The 17,324-nt window shown below is 46.6% G+C and overlaps 1 protein-coding gene across 7 annotated transcripts in view; it reads right to left on the bottom strand.

Annotated features, from left to right (window-relative positions):
- mpped2a (metallophosphoesterase domain containing 2a) overlaps window positions 1–17,324 on the bottom strand; it is a 206,388-nt gene that overhangs the window by 37,883 nt on the left and 151,181 nt on the right. For all 7 annotated transcript variants that reach the window (XM_048545581.2, XM_059652114.1, XM_048545582.2 and 4 more), the window contains exon 5: window positions 1,418–1,533. In XM_048545581.2, coding sequence (XP_048401538.2) covers window positions 1,418–1,533 — 116 coding nt within the window. The remainder of the gene's footprint in view (window positions 1–1,417; window positions 1,534–17,324) is intronic.

Genomic DNA, 17,324 nt, shown 5'->3' on the forward strand with positions numbered 1-17,324 from the left:
ATTTTGTTGCTGGTTATAATGGAGATTTGAGGTTATCATGGAGACAATAATCTCATCTTTATACGTAACATATCAGTGTAACTCAGTGGGTAGCATTCCTGTTTCTAAGAAGTGGTTGTGGGTTTAAGTCCAATTGAGCTGATGTACCTGAGATGCTAAATTGAGTCCCTTCCTTCCCTCTCTGGGGCATGTAAAGAACCCATGGCATTGCTTCAAAGAACAGCAAGAGATTCTCCCTGGTGTCCTGTTTGATGCAGATGATACAGTCATCAGCACATTCCGGTATGCAATGTATATGCGCAACAGTCTTTCCCCAGATAACACCCAAAATAAATGATGCATTTATGCCAGTGCCACCAGCAGGGGGCACAAAGAGACAGTACGGGCTCTGTCAATGACCAAACATCACGAGGTACTGGAAGGAAATGGCAGTGGTGGAAGTGACAGTGATGTGAATAACTGCACTTGGGATGAATTAGGGGGTGTCATGGGGAGGTGAGGGAGATGGTGAGAGGGAACAGACACAGCAGCAGTTCCCGTCTCTGTATGGCTCTCCGGGTGGCGACATGGTGGACAGGGCTGTCGCAAATGCTGCTGGCCTACCCACTGAGATAGCGTGCAGTCTCCTCCAGCTGGAGCCCAAGCCCCATGCCAGTGGCATATGCGTGGCTGACGACATTATGGCGCACCAAGCACAGGGCCACGATCAGTGCTGTCATTTTCTGTGGTGATCAGGTGACATCTCTGGCTTTGTCTGAGCATGTGCAGTGTGTAGTCACTCCATAAAAGAAATGGTCTGGACACTTGTCTCATCGGCTTCTCCCTCTGCACAAATCAGCTACCCCGTTTTGTGGGCGGCCTCACCTAATTTCAAAAGTAATTTATTCAGTGGGCAAACAGCAACATGGTTAAATATAAGCTCAGAAAGTGTTAGAGGAACCCAGCACGTCTGGCAGCATCCGTGGAGACACAAATAATGTTAATGTTTTGAGTCTGGTATGATATGTCTTTTTCCACAAATACTAGTGATATTTCCAGCACTGTTTTTATTTCCGATTTCCAGTATTTTACATTTATATTTGTAATATGATAATGATGAGTTAATCTGTTTCTGTGATGCTGTTTTCAGGGAAAACAAAACCCAGCTCCCCGGCTGCTCTTTGCAATACTGCCTTGGGATCTTGTACATCACCTGTGAAATGCGGACATGATCTCATTTAAAGGTCTCATCTACAGACGGCACCCCTGACAGTGCAGCACTCTCAAAGCACTGTATGTACTGGCAAACAGAGGTGGGATATGTGCTCAAGCTGCTGGGATGGCAACTGAATCCACAATTTTCTGTCAGTGAAATACAAGCGCTGCCCACTGAGCTACTTGTGAATGTTAAAATAAAGAAGCAGCTTTAACCCCTTACCCAATGGTGGTCCATGTGTCATGAGAATATCGATTCCCTCTGGAATTAGATTCCATTTGTCCAACAGAGACTGGCCTCTGGGCAAGTTGAAGCCCCAGCCATTAAACCACGGTGTCCTGCAACACAGAGCAAACAGGAGTCAGAGCTGCTGAGAAATATTTACATGATCACCAAGCTGTGTGCAAAATCAAGCTTCCTGCTGTGATCCTCCATCATTTCTGAACGGTGCTGAGAAATGAAGTATTAGGAAGAGTCCAGGGGTCTTACAGCAATATTGTGTAGGCTTCTGGTTTGTGATCAGTGATTTTTTTAGGTGGTTCGACTCACCCCCCAGATCCCTGGTTCTGACACTAGACTTATTTAGGAATGTGAAATGAAGAAGGCAGGAGACAGATGTATCAGGGCAAAAGAATCTCTGCGTTTATTAAATACAGAAGGGAAGTATAATACATGAAAGAAGTAAATATTTCAAACAGTGAAATTGGCAAATCACCTATACAGAGGACAATAACTAAATACACTATTCAATTAAACACAGGTTAAACACTATTAGAAGCTAAACAGTTGTGTTGATCACAGAAACTTTTATCAGGCTTCCTACCCTTGGGGTTCCCTGCACTGTCACCACTCACCTTCCCCTCCCTGCTAGCTAGGTTGGATACTTTGCAGTCTCGGGAGTTTTAACTCACCACTGGGGAAAAAAGTGATTTTGAAGTACAGCTGGCTGCTCCCGCTTGCTGTACTCAGTGCCTCGCTGAAGACTTTGGATGGTGTAGGCCGTCAGTCTGTGTTGAGTCCACTGATACGGTAGGACATGGAGTGGCTGAGTACTTTGGTCTTCCTCACTTTGTGGCGGTTTGTGCAAGCCGGCTTTCACCTCAGCATGTGTCTGAGGCTTTGTTGTATCAGACGGGTCGGTGGTTTTCGGAGATTGGCGCGTCTTTGTTCTGCAGGTAGTGGTCAGTTGCTGTTGGTTCCAATGGTACGGAACCGGCCTGTGTCGGTAGGTTTCAGAATTGCTGTCGGGACTCCTCTACCGGAGATAGCAGTGTCGATAAGCTCTTGGTGAGATAGCTCTCTCAGGTCAGATCGGGGCCTGCAGTTATACTAATTATGGGCCTGTTATCTTTGTGCCAAATCCGCGTTGGCCATTGTGTTACTGATGTTCCTTTTGAGGTCAATTGGCTTCCTGGTAGTTATCATTTTAATCATTCATGAGGGATGAGGGAGTCACTGGCCAGGCAGCATTTATTGCCCATCCCTAATTGCCCCAGTGGGGAGTTAAGAGTCAACCGCATTGCTGTGGGTCTGGAGTCACATGTAGGCCAGACCAGGTAAAGACGGCAGTTTCCTTCCCTAAAGGACATGAGTGAACCACGTTGGTTTTCCCAACAATTGACAATGGGTTCACGGTCATCATTAGATTGTTAATTCCAGATATTTATTGAATTCAAATTCCACCATCTGCCATGGGGGGATTCGAACCCAGGTCCCCAGGGCATTATCTGGGTCTCTGGATTAACAGTCCAGCGCTGGTACCACTAAACCAGCACCTCCAACTTAAGTGATAGTGGGAATTGCCGATGCTGGAGAATCTGAGATAACAAGGTGTGAGCTGGATAAACACAGCAGGTCAGGCAGCTTCAGCGGAACAGGAAAGCTGACGTTTCGGGTCTGGACCCATATGTATGAACGTATCTTGATTCAGGTTAAATGCCCAATATCTCTGCAAATGAATAGTGATTTAAATTGAATGCCCGGTATCTGCAGAGTTCCAAGATGTGTAGGTGTGTAGCCCGCAGTGTAAAAAGTGCTAGCTTTCAGTGTAGAGTGTTAGGTCTGCATGATTGTTATCTTAGAGTCAAAGTGTGAATTGGATTTTCAGGCTGAACAATAGTTCCAGGCAGATGTCTCTATGTCTGTGTATTTTTTCCAGAGGATAGCCCAACTGCCTTTCCTTTACTTTTCAACGTTTTTGAAAAGTCAATGGTTTTGGTCCAGTACTGTAGATGATAAGGATTTTTGCTCAATCCTTTAGTTGGCTTACCGACTGACCATGCAACACATTATAACTTCCAAAGGGAACTCAGACAGGTCAGGAAATTGAGACATATTGGCCGAGATTTGATTCGTTGATTTGCCTTCTGACGGGTAGACTTGGTGAGGGATGTGATGCCGGCAGAATGCCAAGGGTCTCAGTTGGGTGGACAGTAAATCTCATTCCTGGGCGGTTTTGCAAGCCTTGGGAAAAGTAGGCTGTCAAGAGGAGCTGGGTAAACAATCTACATAATTAAAGAGGTAATCAATTGGTCATTTTCTCAGACTGACGGGCATTCCACAGAATGCAGAGCAGTCTAGTTATCTTCGTGTGTGTCCGTGTGTCCCTGTGTGTGGGGCGTGCGCGTATGTGTGTGTCGTCTGTCTGTCTGTGTGTGTGTGCGCGAATATGTGTCTGTTGTATATGTGTGGGCATGCATCTGTGTGTTGAGTGTGAATGTCTGTGAGTGTGTGAATCTGAGTGTGTGAGAGTTTGTGTGTGTGAGTCAGCGTGTCTGTGGATGTGCAAGTGTGTGTTTGTCTGCGTGAGTGTGCGTGGGTGTCTAGGTCTGTGTGTGGGTGTGTGCATATGAGTGTGTGTGTGTGGATAGGTGTGTGTCTGTGTGTGTATGGGTGCGAGTATGTGTATGTGAGTGTGCGTTTGTGTGGCTGTGTCTGTGTGTGACTGTGTGGGGGTGTGTGTGTGTGTCTGGGTATGTGTGCGTGTGGGTGTGTGCGCATGCATGTGGATGTTTGTGTGTGTCTGTCTGGTGTGGGGGTGTGTGTGTGTGTCTGGGTATGTGTGCGTGTGGGTGTGTGCGCATGCATGTGGATGTTTGTGTGTGTCTGTCTGGTGTGGGGGTGTGTGTGGGTGTATGCACGTGGATGTGTGCTGGTGTGCGTATGGGTGTGAGAATGTGTGCATGAGTGTGCGTTTATGTGGCTGTGTTTGACCATGTCTCTGTGTGTGTGGGTGGGTGTAGGTGTCTGTGTGTGTTTGTGCACGTGTGTATGGGTGTCTGCATCTGTGTGTGTGTGTGTGTGTGTGTGTGTGTGCGCGCGCGCGCGCGCATGTGAGTAGGTGTGTGTCTGTGTGGGTGTGTATGCGTGCGTCTGTCTGCTGTGTGCCAATGCATGTGGGTGTGTGCATGAGGGTGTGTATGTACACGTGCATGTGGGTGTGTGTGCACGCATGTGCTTTTGGTGTGTGCCTGTGCATGCTTTTGGTGTGTGTCTATGCGTGTGCGCACCTGTATTTTTGCCTCTGTGTGTGTTTGTGTTTGTGTGTGTGTGTGTCTGTCTGTCTGTGTAGGGGTGAGTGTATGGTGTGCTTGTACATGTGTGTGGTAGGTGTGTGTTTGTGTGGCTGTATGTGGCAGTGTGTGTGTGTGGCCGTGCGTGTGTGTTTGTGTGGCTGTATGTGTCTGTCTGTGTATGTGTTTGTCTGTGTGAATGTGTGTGTGTTTGTGTGAGTGTATGTGGGTGTCTGTGTGGGTAGATGTGTGTCTCTGTGTGTGCATGCATTTGTGTACCTGTGTCTATGTGCGTGTGCATGTGGGTATGTGTGCACATGTGTATGCATGTGAGTGAGCGTGCGTGCGCATGTGTGTTTGTGTTTATATGCATGTGGGTTTGTGTGTATGTCTGTGTGCAGGTATGTGTGTGGATGTGCTTGTGTGTGAGTGTGTGTATGTGTGGGTATAGCATTTGTGTGGCTGTCTGTGGCCGTGTGTGTGGGTGTACGTGTCTGCGTGGGCATGCACTTGTGTGTGTCTGCATGTGTGTGTGTTTGTGCACGTGTCTGTATCTGTGTGTGTGTGTAGTTGTGTGCCTGTGTGCGGGTGTGTGTGCATGCGCATGCGCGCGTGTATGGTTGGCTGCGTGTGGAGCAGAGGCCGGAAGCCAGAGTTAATAGGTATGAAGCTGGAAAAATACAGCAGGTCAGACAGCATCCCAGGAGTGGGAAAGTCAATGTTTCAGGCCAAAACCCTTTGTCAGGACTGGGGAGGGGGAGAGAAGCCCAGAAATAAATCAAGGAAGAGGGGTCTGGCTTTGGAAAGGGTGGGAGAGATGGTGGCAGGTGGATGCAGGTAGGGGTTTATTGTTTGTTCCGTGGCAAGGGTCGAGCAGATAGGTGAGTAGGAGGATGCACAGGTTAGATCAGGTCAGGGAGGTGAGGGGGAGGGGGAGGGCTGGGCATGGAGGGATTTTGAAGCTGGTGAAGTCAATGTTGAGGTTATTCGGCTATAAGCTCCCAAGGTGAGACATCAGGTGATGTTCCTCCAGTTTATGTTTGGCCTTACTCTGACAGTGGAGAATGCCAAGGATGAACATATCAAGGGAGTGGAAAGGGGAATTAAAATGGATGGCAACCAGAAGGTCAGATTGGTTAATGTGTACAAAGCACAGATGCTCTGCGATGCAGTCGCTGCATCTGCGTTTGGTCTCCCTGATATGGAGGAGACCACATCAGGAGCAACAGATGCAGCAGCTTAGGTTGGACAAAGACCAGGTGAATCTATGCCGGATCTGGAAGGATTGTTTGGGGCTGGGGAGGTGCAGGGACAGGCGTTGACCCTCTTGCGGTTGCAGGGAAATGTACTGTGAGTGGTGTAGAAATTGGTGGGGAGTTTAGAGCTGACGAAGGTATCGCAGAATGAACGGCCCCTGTGGAAAGCAGACAGGGATGAGGAGGAAGATATCTTTTTGGTGGTGGGGTCTGATTGCAAGTGGCGGAAATTACAGCGACTGATGCGTTGAATTTGGAGTTTGGTGGTTTGGTACGTGAGGACTAAGGGGATTCTATCCTTATTGTTGGGGGGGAAAGAGGTTTGAGGGCAGAAGTGTGGGAAATATCAGATGTGGTTAAGGGCATTGAATTATACAGGAAGGGAAACTACAGTCCCTCAAGTAGGAAGACATCTGGGATATCCTGGGAGCAGATGCGGTGGAGGCGAAGGAATTGAGAGTAGGGGATAGCATTTTTGCAGGGGGAGAGGAGATATAGTTGAGGTAGTTCCAGGAGTCAGTCGCCTTAAAATGGATGTCAGTGGTGAGTTGGTTTCCAGAGATGGAGGTGGAGAAGCCCAGTAAGGGGAGGGCGGTATCAGAGATGGTCTAGGTGAATTTGAGGATGGGGAGGAAGTTGTTGATGAAGTTGATGACCTGTTCAAACTCTTTGCTGGAGCACAAGGCAGTCATCAATACAGCGGAGGAGAAGGTGAGGGATGGTGCCGGTGTTGTTATGGAAGAGGGACTGTTCCACAAATCCTACGGAGAGGCAGGCATAGCTTGGGCCCATGCGGATACCCTTTGTTTTGCAGGAAGTGGGAGGAATCAAAGGAAAAGTTTTTGGGAGTGAGGGCCAGTTCTGCGAAGTGAGTGAGAGTGTCAGTGGAGAGGAACTCATTGGGCCTACAGGAGACGAACAAGCAGAGGGTTTTTAGGCCCTCTGTACGGAAGGTACAGGTGTAAACGGACCATATGTCCATAGGGAAGACGAGGTGTTGGGGGGGTCCTGGAGAGCATGGGTTGTGTCACAGATATAGATAGGGAGTTACTGGATCAAAGGGGGAACAAAGCAGTTGTGGCAGTGAGGCAGGAGCAGGCAGAGACAATGGGTCAACAAAGACAGTCTGATTTATGGATTTTGGGAAGGAGATAGAAATGGGCAGTGCGGGGTTGGGGAACTATCAGGTTGGAGGCTGTGGACAGGAGATCTCCCAAAGTGATGAGGTTGTTGATTGTCTGAGAGATGATGGCTTGGAGATCAGAGGTTGGGTCATGACTGAGGGGACAGTAGGTGGAGGCGTCAGAGAATTGGTGTCTGGCCACAGCGATGTAGAAGTCAGTTAGCCATACTACTACTGCACCCCCCCCCCCTTGTCAGATGGGTTTAATAGTGAGGTTGGGGTTGGAGCTGAGGGCTGCGCATTCCGATGGGGAGAAGTTGGAATAAGTGGGAGGGGTGGAGAGATCCAAGCGATTGATGTAGCAGCAGCAGCAGTTTGAGTTGAAGGAATCGGGTAGGAGGCCAGGAGGGGGTGTTGCAGGGGGATGGAGTTTGCTGGAGGTGGGAGAAGGGGTTGTTAAGGGGGTGGGTTAGATTCCCGTTCAAAGAAATAGGCACGGAGGCTGAGGCAATGGAAAATTTGTCCTCAGCCCTTTTAGGAGGACTGACCATTCAGCCTCAGTGATGGGGAGGTCAGTGTGTTATGGGTGGGGTGGGTTTGGTGGTGGAATGGTGAATACCCAGGAGGTTTTGGGGCTGGGGCAGACTGTAGAGCTGGGGCCAGGAGCGGGGATGGAGACTTCATCTGGACTGGGGGTGTGTGCTGGAGTGGTCACATAGGTGGAAGAGGAAGTTACCCGGCCCTCAATGACATCAGCACTCATGTGATCTTCTCCCCGGCCCCAACCCTTCCTCTCACCCCAGCCTCCTTGGCGAGACACAACCTGTCCATTTTCTCTCCCATCTATCCACCCCACCCACCTCACTGACCAATCCCCACCACACCCTACCTGCACTCACCTATCACCACCCCACGTACCTTCTCCACCCCTGCCCCTCCTCTTGATTTATTTCAGAGCTCCCCTCCCACTCCCCACATCTAAGGTGCTCACCTTTTTCACATTCACTCCAGTAACAACTTCTTTTTCAAAATGTCCATCGTCCTCCTGAAGGATTAAAGCACTTTCCCCTTGCTTCCCTCTACAATTCGATTATTCTCTGCAGCACAGCATTTTTGCAACACAGACCTTCAGTGTTCAGGGAAGTAAGAGTAGCTCATGATAACAAAGTGTGGAGCTGGATGAACACAGCAGGCCAAGCAGCATCTCAGGAGCACAAAAGCTGATGTTTCGGGCCTAGACCCTTCATCAGAGAGGGGGATGGGGTGAGGGTTCTGGAATAAATAGGGAGAGAGGGGGAGGCGGACCGAAGATGGAGAGAAAAGAAGATAGGTGGAGAGGAGAGTATAGGTGGGGAGGTAGGGAGGGGATAGGTCAGTCCAGGGAAGACGGACAGGTCAAGGAGGTGGGATGAGGTTAGTAGGTAGGAGATGGAGGTGCAGCTTGGGGTGGGAGGAAGGGATGGGTGAGAGGAAGAACAGGTTAGGGAGGCAAAGGCAGGCTGGGCTGGTGGACAAGAGGGGTGGACCAAGGACCGCAACATTACCCCCACAGTGGTCGAGAACGCCCTTGACCGCGTCTCCCACATTTCCCACAACACATCCCTCACACCCTGCCCTCGCCACAATCGCCCAAAGAGGATCCCCCTCGTTCTCACACACCACCCCACCAACCTCCGGATACAACGCATCATCCTCCGACACTTCCGCCATCTACAATCCGACCCCACCACCCAAGACAATTTTCCATCCCCACACTTGTCTGCCTTCCGGAGAGACCACTCTCTCCGTGAATCCCTTGCTCGCTCCACACTGCCCTCCAACCCCACCGCACCCAGCACCTTCCTCTGCAACCGCAGGAAATGCTACACTTGCTCCCACACCTCCTCTCTCACCCCTATCCCAGGCCCCAAGATGACTTTCCATATTAAACAGAGGTTCACCTGCACATCTGCCAATGTGGTATACTGTATCCATTGTACCCGGTGTGGCTTCCTCTACATTGGGGAAACCAAGCGGAGGCTTGGGGACCACTTTGCAGAACACCTCTGCTCGGTTCGCAACAAACAACTGCACCTCCCAGTCGCGAACCATTTCCGTTCCCCCTCCCATTCTTTAGATGACATGTCCATCATGGGCCTCCTGCAGTGCCACAATGATGCCACCCGAAGGTTGCAGGAACAGCAACTCATGCTCCGCTTGGGAACCCTGCAGCCCATTGGCATCAATGTGGACTTCACCAGCTTCAAAATCTCCCCTTCCCCCACAGCATCCCAAAACCAGCCCAGCTCGTCCCCTTCCCCCACTGCATCCCAAAACCAGCCCAGCCTGTCTCTGCCTCCCTAACCTGTTCTTCCTCTCACCCATCCATTCCTCCCACCTCAAGCCGCACCTCCATTTCCTACCTACTAACCTCATCCCACCTCCTTGACCTGTCCGTCTTCCCTGGACTGACCTATCCCCTCCCTACCTCCCCACCTATACTCTCCTCTCCACCTATCTTCTTTTCTCTCCATCTTCGGTTCGCCTCCCCCTCTCTCCCTATTTATTCCAGAACCCTCTCCCCATCCCCCTTTTCTGATGAAGGGTCTAGGCCCGAAACGTCAGCTTTTGTGCTCCTGAGATGCTGCTTGGCCTGCTGTGTTCATCCAGCTTCACACTTTATTATCTTGGATTCTCCAGCATCTGCGGTTCCCAATATCTCTAAGAATAGCTCATGCTTTCTTTTCTATGCCTCAGTATGCAACATGAACTCAATGCTTTATGCAGAGGGAACACTGATGCTGGTAAATGGTTTTCAAACAGAAAAGCCTGATGCCCTTAGGTGGTATACATTTGAACTCTCTATGTCAATAATTAATCACAAATTTCCAAAAAAGATACTTAAACCAAAGCAAAATACTATGAATCCTGGAAAGCTGAAGTAAATGTAAAAAGAAAGCAGTTTAAGAAGGCAATTCAACACCACTTTCTCAGAGACTAACTGAGAAGAGCAAGAAATGTTGGTCAGACAGGTTCAGGGGTAAATGAAGAGAAGTTCTGGAAATACTCAGTTGGTCTGATAACATAAAATCTTAATTGCTTTTCTCTCTTCAGAAATGCTGCCTGAATATTTCCAGAAGTTCTATTTTCATTTCAAATTTCCAGTATCCACAGCAAATAAAATACATATGCTCAATGTGATTTGGAAATCAGCAAACCGGAACAAAATCTCCATGATTTCTCGAATCCACTCCATAATTTTCCTGTATAATAAATGATACCATCTCAAAATAAAATGTATACAAACACAGCACCAATTCATTCTCTAAGATCAGCCAACCAACATCACTTTTATAACTGGTCTTCAGTTAGATTTACACGTTAACCAGAGATTTGAGAGGTTGAGTCTGTCCTCCTCAAAAGATGATGAATGGCAGATCCAGATAAGAGTCTCACCAAAGGAACATATTTTTTAAAAAAGCAAAGAACTTGCATTCACAGAATGCCTTTTATGGCTTTAGGCAATTAAAGTGCTTTAGAGTCAATTCAGTACATTTGAAGTTGGCATTGTTGTAAGAAATATGCATGTATGTACACGTATGTGTTAGTGCATGTCTATCTGTGCATGTTTGTGTTTGTGCATGTGGTACCGAGCATAGTTTCCTATCCCACATCCTCTCCATTACCAAGACCATGTGCAGGTATTTCTACTATAACACAATAGTGGCATCCTTGTGTGACTTCGCGGTATAGAAAGTAGTGTTATAGGGAGTGGAACATTGCAATACAAACAGTAGAAAGTTTGCATTATCCAAACAGCGTCCGCCATTCATTAATCACATTACAGCCAATTTAGCCCTTCAACTCTCAGGTATGAAACTCTCATCCATGGCTTTAGTCATGTCCAATCTTGACTATACCAACCCTCTTCATGCCTGGCTTCACACATTGTGCTCGCTATAAATTCCAGGTAGCTGACTGGGTTTTCCAACGGGTCTTCATCATCATGATGCAGTGAGTTCATCTCAACTGCCTGCAGGTGGAGTCTCATTGGCAAGCTGGGCCCCGAATAGGTCATCTGGCTGGCCCTGCCTATCCAGGGGATAAAGGGACAACTACAGATTGCCCTGTAGCAGGTGTCTCTTCCTGTTTCTTGAAGGTTTTTTAAGCCTCTCAATGGTCCAATAATGTGGTTGAGTGCTCCTCTGTAGATGGGATCAGTGCTGCGCCCTCACTGTTCACAATTTATACAAATGGATGAAGGGATGGAAGGTCTGGCTGCCAAATTTGCTGATGACACAAAGATAGGTCGGAAAGTAAATTGTAAAAAGGATGTGAGAACTGCTACAGAAAGATATGGACAGGTTAAGTAAGTGGATCCCAGGCTCGGAAGTCCTACTCTACCGCCATCTTACAGAAAGCTAGTCACCTTATTTAAGGAAAGATGCAAATGTGCCTCACGTAGTTCAGCAACTAATACCTGGAATGGGTGGGGAGACAATAGGATCTGCTGGTGCTGGAGAATCTGAGATAACAAGATGTGGAGCTGGATGAACACAGCAGGCCAAGCAGCATCTTAGGAGCACAAAAGCTGATGTTTCTGGCCTTGGCCTAGGCCCGAAACGTCAGCATCCCTGCTCCTAAGATGCTGCTTGTCCTGCTGTGTTTGTCCAGCTCCACACCTTGTTATCCTGGAATGGGTGGGTTGCTTTATAAGAAAAGGTTGGATCGGCTGGGCATGTATCTACTGGAGTTTGGAAGAGTGAGAGATGACGATTGAAATGTAGAAGATCCTGAGGAGTCTTGATGCAGTGGATGTGCAGATGATGTTTGCTCATGGGAGTACTAGGGGTCTGAAAATAAGGTGTTGCTCAAATGAAACAGATGAGGCAATTCTTTTTTTCTCAAATGCGTCGCAAGTTCTTTGGAACTCTCTTCCTGAAAAGGTCATGGAGGCGAGATTTTTTTAAAGCTAAGGTAGTTACATTCTTGCTAAGTGAGAGAGGTGAAAGATTATCAAGGATAGATAGGATTGTGGATTTGTCATTACATCCTGATAAGCCATGATTTTATTAAGTAACAAAGCAATCTCAGGGGACCAAGTGGACAATTCCTGCTCTTTGTAAATTGAACGACCATGTTTCCATCTCAAAGAAAGCAACACCCAGGCATAATTCAATGCTGGTGACAGCTGTCCTGTTTACTAATTCTTTCCTTCCCTCGTGGCCTTTCTTCCAAAAGTTCTTTTCCATGCTGACTTCCTCTTCAAATTCAAAAGCTTGCTAAAATATAAAACACTGTCTGACAGCTCCTTTGATATATGTTCTTCGCATTCCTTCGCTACTTTGCTGAGAAAATGCTTTGAGGTGTTCGTTTTCTGAGAGAAATGTGGGACAAACATACTTATCTTTCCCATCTCATTCCATTGAAACAAGATCCTCATAATCATATTGCAGCAAAAACAATCTGAAAGAACCAATCACTGTGACACTGCCTCATTCTACTGCATACCTCTAGAACTAAAAGTTGCTTGGCATCAGAAATCTCACAGGGAAAAATCTCCAGTTTCCAAGTACTCCGGTTTCTTGCCATGGTCCAAAGATGTGCAGGTTAGGTGGACTGGCTAAAGTAAGTTTCCCATAGTGTTCAGGGGTCTGTAGATTAGTTGGTTTAGAGGGGGATGGGTCTGGGTGGGATGCTGCAAGGGTCGCTGTGGACTTGTTGGGCCGAAGGGCCTGTTTCCACACTGTAGGGATTCTATGATTCTATGAAATGACTCTAAGACTCAACTGCAGCTCATCAGCACTTCAAACCCATATAGACAACAAAGCAGAGGCTGAGGCAGGGATCGGATTAAGGTGTACAAAATTATGGCAGGTATAGATAGGGTACACTGTGAGAATCTTTTCCCCAAGGCAGTCATAGCTAGGACCACAGGGCATAAGTTTAAGGTGGGGAGTGATTAGTTCAGAGGGGTTCTGAGGAAAACAACTTTTTCATCCAGCAGGTGGTACAAACATGGAACGCTCTGCCTGAGAGGATAATGGAAGCAGACAGTCTCACGACATTTAAGAAGCATATGGATGAGCACTTCAAATGCTGGGGAACAGTAGGCTATGGATCAAATGCAGGAAAATGGGATTAGTGCAGTTTGAAGAAGGGCCTGTTTCTACGTTGTATGACTCTATGTCTCTAGAGTACGTGCTTCAGTCAACTTTCTGAAACAGCATGATTGCCGCAATGGCTTGAGGGCGCAAAGAGGAATCATGTTTGTTATTGAGCAAAAGATATTCTCTTCATGATTCAAGATAACAAAGTGTGGAGCTGGATGAACACAGGTGGCCAAGCAGCATTCGGTCTAGGCCCGAAACGTCAGCTTTTGTGCTCCTAAGATGCTGCTTGGCCTGCTGTGTTCATCCAGCTCCAAACTTTGTTATCTTAGATTCTCCGGCATCTGCAGTTCCCATTATCTCTCCTCATGCTTCTTCTGTCTGAAGCTATTTTTTTAATAAAAGAAATGGCCAACACTGTCAAATTCTGAAGTTGGCTGTTATAATCACCTGACTGAATTGGCTGGAATCCTCCAGAACTTTCTTGTAAAGCCAGTTCATCAATTCCTCCTCAATTCCTAGCGACTTTGGCCTGCTGTCTATCGTGACTGTAGACATCCTGACTTACACAAAGATCATCACAAAGGAATTGCAAATTACCCAAATAGAAGCAAAGTAGTATGGATGCTGAAGAGCTGAAATAAATAGCTTGGTAACGTCATCTCGGTCTGACATTTGGAGGATCAAAAAACCCTTTTCTGCCAGAGACCAAATCTCAGGCAAGGGAGACTGACAAGCTGGGGTCTTCACAGTGAGCTCAATTGGGTGTGGGAAGTGGAATCCACAGTATTTGCATTTTGCATTGCAAACCAGCCCTCCAGGTAACCCACCCTTGTGTTAGTAGGATTGTGAATGAAGCAATTTCCCATGTTTTGAATATTTTGTGAACAAACTCTCCTATTTATTTCATCTGAACCGGGCTCATTTTAAAAAAGTGGAATCCTAACAACTAGGGTTTGTAACACACCCTTTGGCATACCTCAGTAAGGGACCAGAATTCAGAGGGAAAGGAGTAACTCAAACAAAAGCTTGCTGGCTTGGAAGGAAGATGTATGGATATGGCAAGGAGGGATGAGTAATCAGCCCTAATTACTGGACAAAATATGAGGTTTGAAACAAGATTGGAAGTTCTTTGAGAAGCCAGCAATTGGAAATCCAGCAAACACCAAAATCCCAATTACCTAATGCTGCTCTGGTAAGGGTCAGGTAGCAGAGAAAAGACACTGGCTTTACATGCCTGAGGATGCAGCAACAATGGAACACCACAACTTGTAGAAACATACAGTACACCAGGCAGTAATTCAACCCACTGTTTCATTACTGGGCCAACTCACTGGTGGAACTTTATAATTACTATTACTCCTCTGCTTTTTCTCCCTTTGTTTCCTTTCAACAATTTCAGGTTTTGATCAGAACTTTGAATCTTCCTCCACTGCCTTTTCGGGCAGTCATTTTACTAAATGAGTAAAAAGAAAATTCCCTCATCATCACCTTGGGTTCTTTTGCCACTTACTTCAAATCTGTACTGTCTATTTACCAACCCTTCTTCCACTGGAAACTGTTTCTCCTATCTATCAGAAACTATTCAGTTTTGAGCAACTCTATCAAATTTGCTCATAACCTTCGCTGCTTTAAGGATAGTACCTCCAAATTCTTCAGTCTCACTGCATGATCAAAACCTCTCAATCCTGGAACCATATCAGAGGAATCTCCTTCGCACACTGTCCAAGGCTTCAATATCCTTCCTCAAAGTATGAATGCCAACAGAGAAGGGGCAGAGGTTCAAAGAAGGTCGAACAGTGGCAAGGGCTTTATGAGATTCCATCAGTTTTATTAAAGGAACTGAACAGTGCAAAATAGATTCACTGAATTGAAAGTCTGCACTCGCATTCTGGAACAAATGTTATTGATCTTACAAGAAATGCAACATGAAAGAACACCTTTTTCTGACATCATCACATTGATGCATGGGTTTATCTGATGTCAGCGACCATCTGTCCTGACCCCTCCACTGCCCCCATAAAGGCAGGTTGCTGATCAGCCATTCAGGACCAAATAAGCCACAAATTGCTTTAGCCAAATAATTATATTCTTAACTTATTTCTTTATTTTTCAACATTTTATCTAAGATTTTGTAACTCGGTACATCATAAAAGAACTTATGACACTGAGTCACGTAGGATGACCAAAAGTTTGGTCAAAGAGTTAAGTTTTGAACAGCACCTTATTCAAAGAGGAATGAGGTTTGGAGGCACAAAAAACACTTAGGGAAGGAGTTCTAGAGCTTTAGGGCCAGCCAGTTAAAGGCAAATTGTAATGATTCAAATCGGAGTTGCTTAGGCGGGCAGAATGAGAGAAGTGCAGAGATATTAATGGTTTGTCGGGGGTGATTATAAAAAGTGGTATGACCATGGAGGGATTTCATAACAAGGAGGAGAATGAGGAGACCTTATTCTCAACCGTTCGTCTGACACCGGACTAGACAGTTTACAACCTCTCCATTATTTTCAGGTACTGGAACAAATTCACTTCAGTCCCAGCAACTTTAACAACCATGACCTCAAAAACAAGTGAAAAACAAAGTCATAGTGTTGCCTTCCTGGTAGGAAGTGAGATAAAGGTAGCAAGAAGGGGAAATAATTGAATGAAGTGGTCCCAGAGAGAATCTCTCCCACTTCTTGCCACTATGTGCTGGACCAGAAGCTCCACTAGGGCCTTTCTCAACTTGCCAGCAATTAAGGCCCCTAAGTGATCAATTAATGGCCACCTTAGGGTCTCATCATTAGCCATCCAAATACTTTGGGTAACCAGGGAAACATACCTGGCGCTTTGGGCAGGGATTGGGGTGGCCTCTATTTGGCTCAACTGTGGGACAAGTCGAGGGAAGGTTGAGGTAGGGGGATGCAAGGGGTGGCCTTTGGAAGCCACTGACCTTCCTGCCCTTCGTGTAGATCTCCTGACTGCCCTCTCTCTGTGGCCTTCTGGAAGCAAAAGAAAACGATCTAACTTCTTGCTGTTGGATCTTCTGGAGAGTAGGCCTCAGCCGAGGGTCTTTGCGACTGGAAGCTGCAGGCCTCAGACTGGCCAGTAGTTTTCTGGCAAGGCAGGACGTCACAATTGTAGCCTGTGATAGCTAAGAAGCTTGCTGGATAGCTCTTAATGCAATGATTGGCACACAATATGGCCGGCTTTCACAGTAGCATGGGTGGCAAGTTGATCAATACATAATACCTCTGCCTTCACAGTTTGGCTCAAAAAGAGAAAGTCTTGGCCGAAATGTTTATTGCACTGAAATGTTTGAAAAATTCTCATTCTCTTCTAGCCATGAGGCAAATAGATTTTCAAGTAAAGATTTTACCATTTAATTTCAACATGACAATAATTTACTGCAAGCATCTGGAAAGACTGGGCCATAAAATTTCACACTTCAAGGATAAGTAATACATGAAGGATTCTCCATAAAAATACTTCATTTTACAACAACAATCATCAGAAATACTCACTGTCTGAGCGGGACAGCAATACACGTACAGTTTGAATAAAACCAATTGTCTTTGAGAAAGTGTTACATATAATATAGAGATAAAGGGATCACGTGGAATGGGAGGAAGCAGGAAGAGAGCACTGAATTGGAGGATGAACCATGATCGTGTTGAATGGCAATGGAGGCTTGAGATTGTCTATTCCTGCACCTGTTTTCTATGTTTCAAAGGAGCAGAGTGGAATCCTGGGAAGGGGGTGTTCCAAGTTATCAAAATCACCAATTTTCCAGTCATGGTTGGTGTATTAATGTACGGTGTACAAGTGCCTGTGACAGGTTTTAACTGTAGCTCAGTGGGTAACATTCCAGTGTGTGTTAGAAGGCTGTGAGTTCATGTCCCACTCCAGGACTTCAGCAGATGATCCAGCCTGACATTCCTAGTGCTGTACTGAATGCACACTGCCATGGCAGAAATGCCATCTTTCATGACATATCAATTTAGGCCAGGCCTGCCCTTGAAGGTGGATATGGAAAACTTCATGGCCACTATTTCAAAGGAAAAGTGGGTGAATTTGATTCTATCTGAAATTTAACCAACATCATAACTACGGCGACATTTTGAAATGTTTCACAGGTTGCAGAGTGCTTTGGCACATTGTTAATGCTCC

This window comes from Stegostoma tigrinum, chromosome 17 (assembly GCF_030684315.1).
Source record: "Stegostoma tigrinum isolate sSteTig4 chromosome 17, sSteTig4.hap1, whole genome shotgun sequence".
NCBI classification, from domain to species: domain Eukaryota; kingdom Metazoa; phylum Chordata; class Chondrichthyes; order Orectolobiformes; family Stegostomatidae; genus Stegostoma; species Stegostoma tigrinum.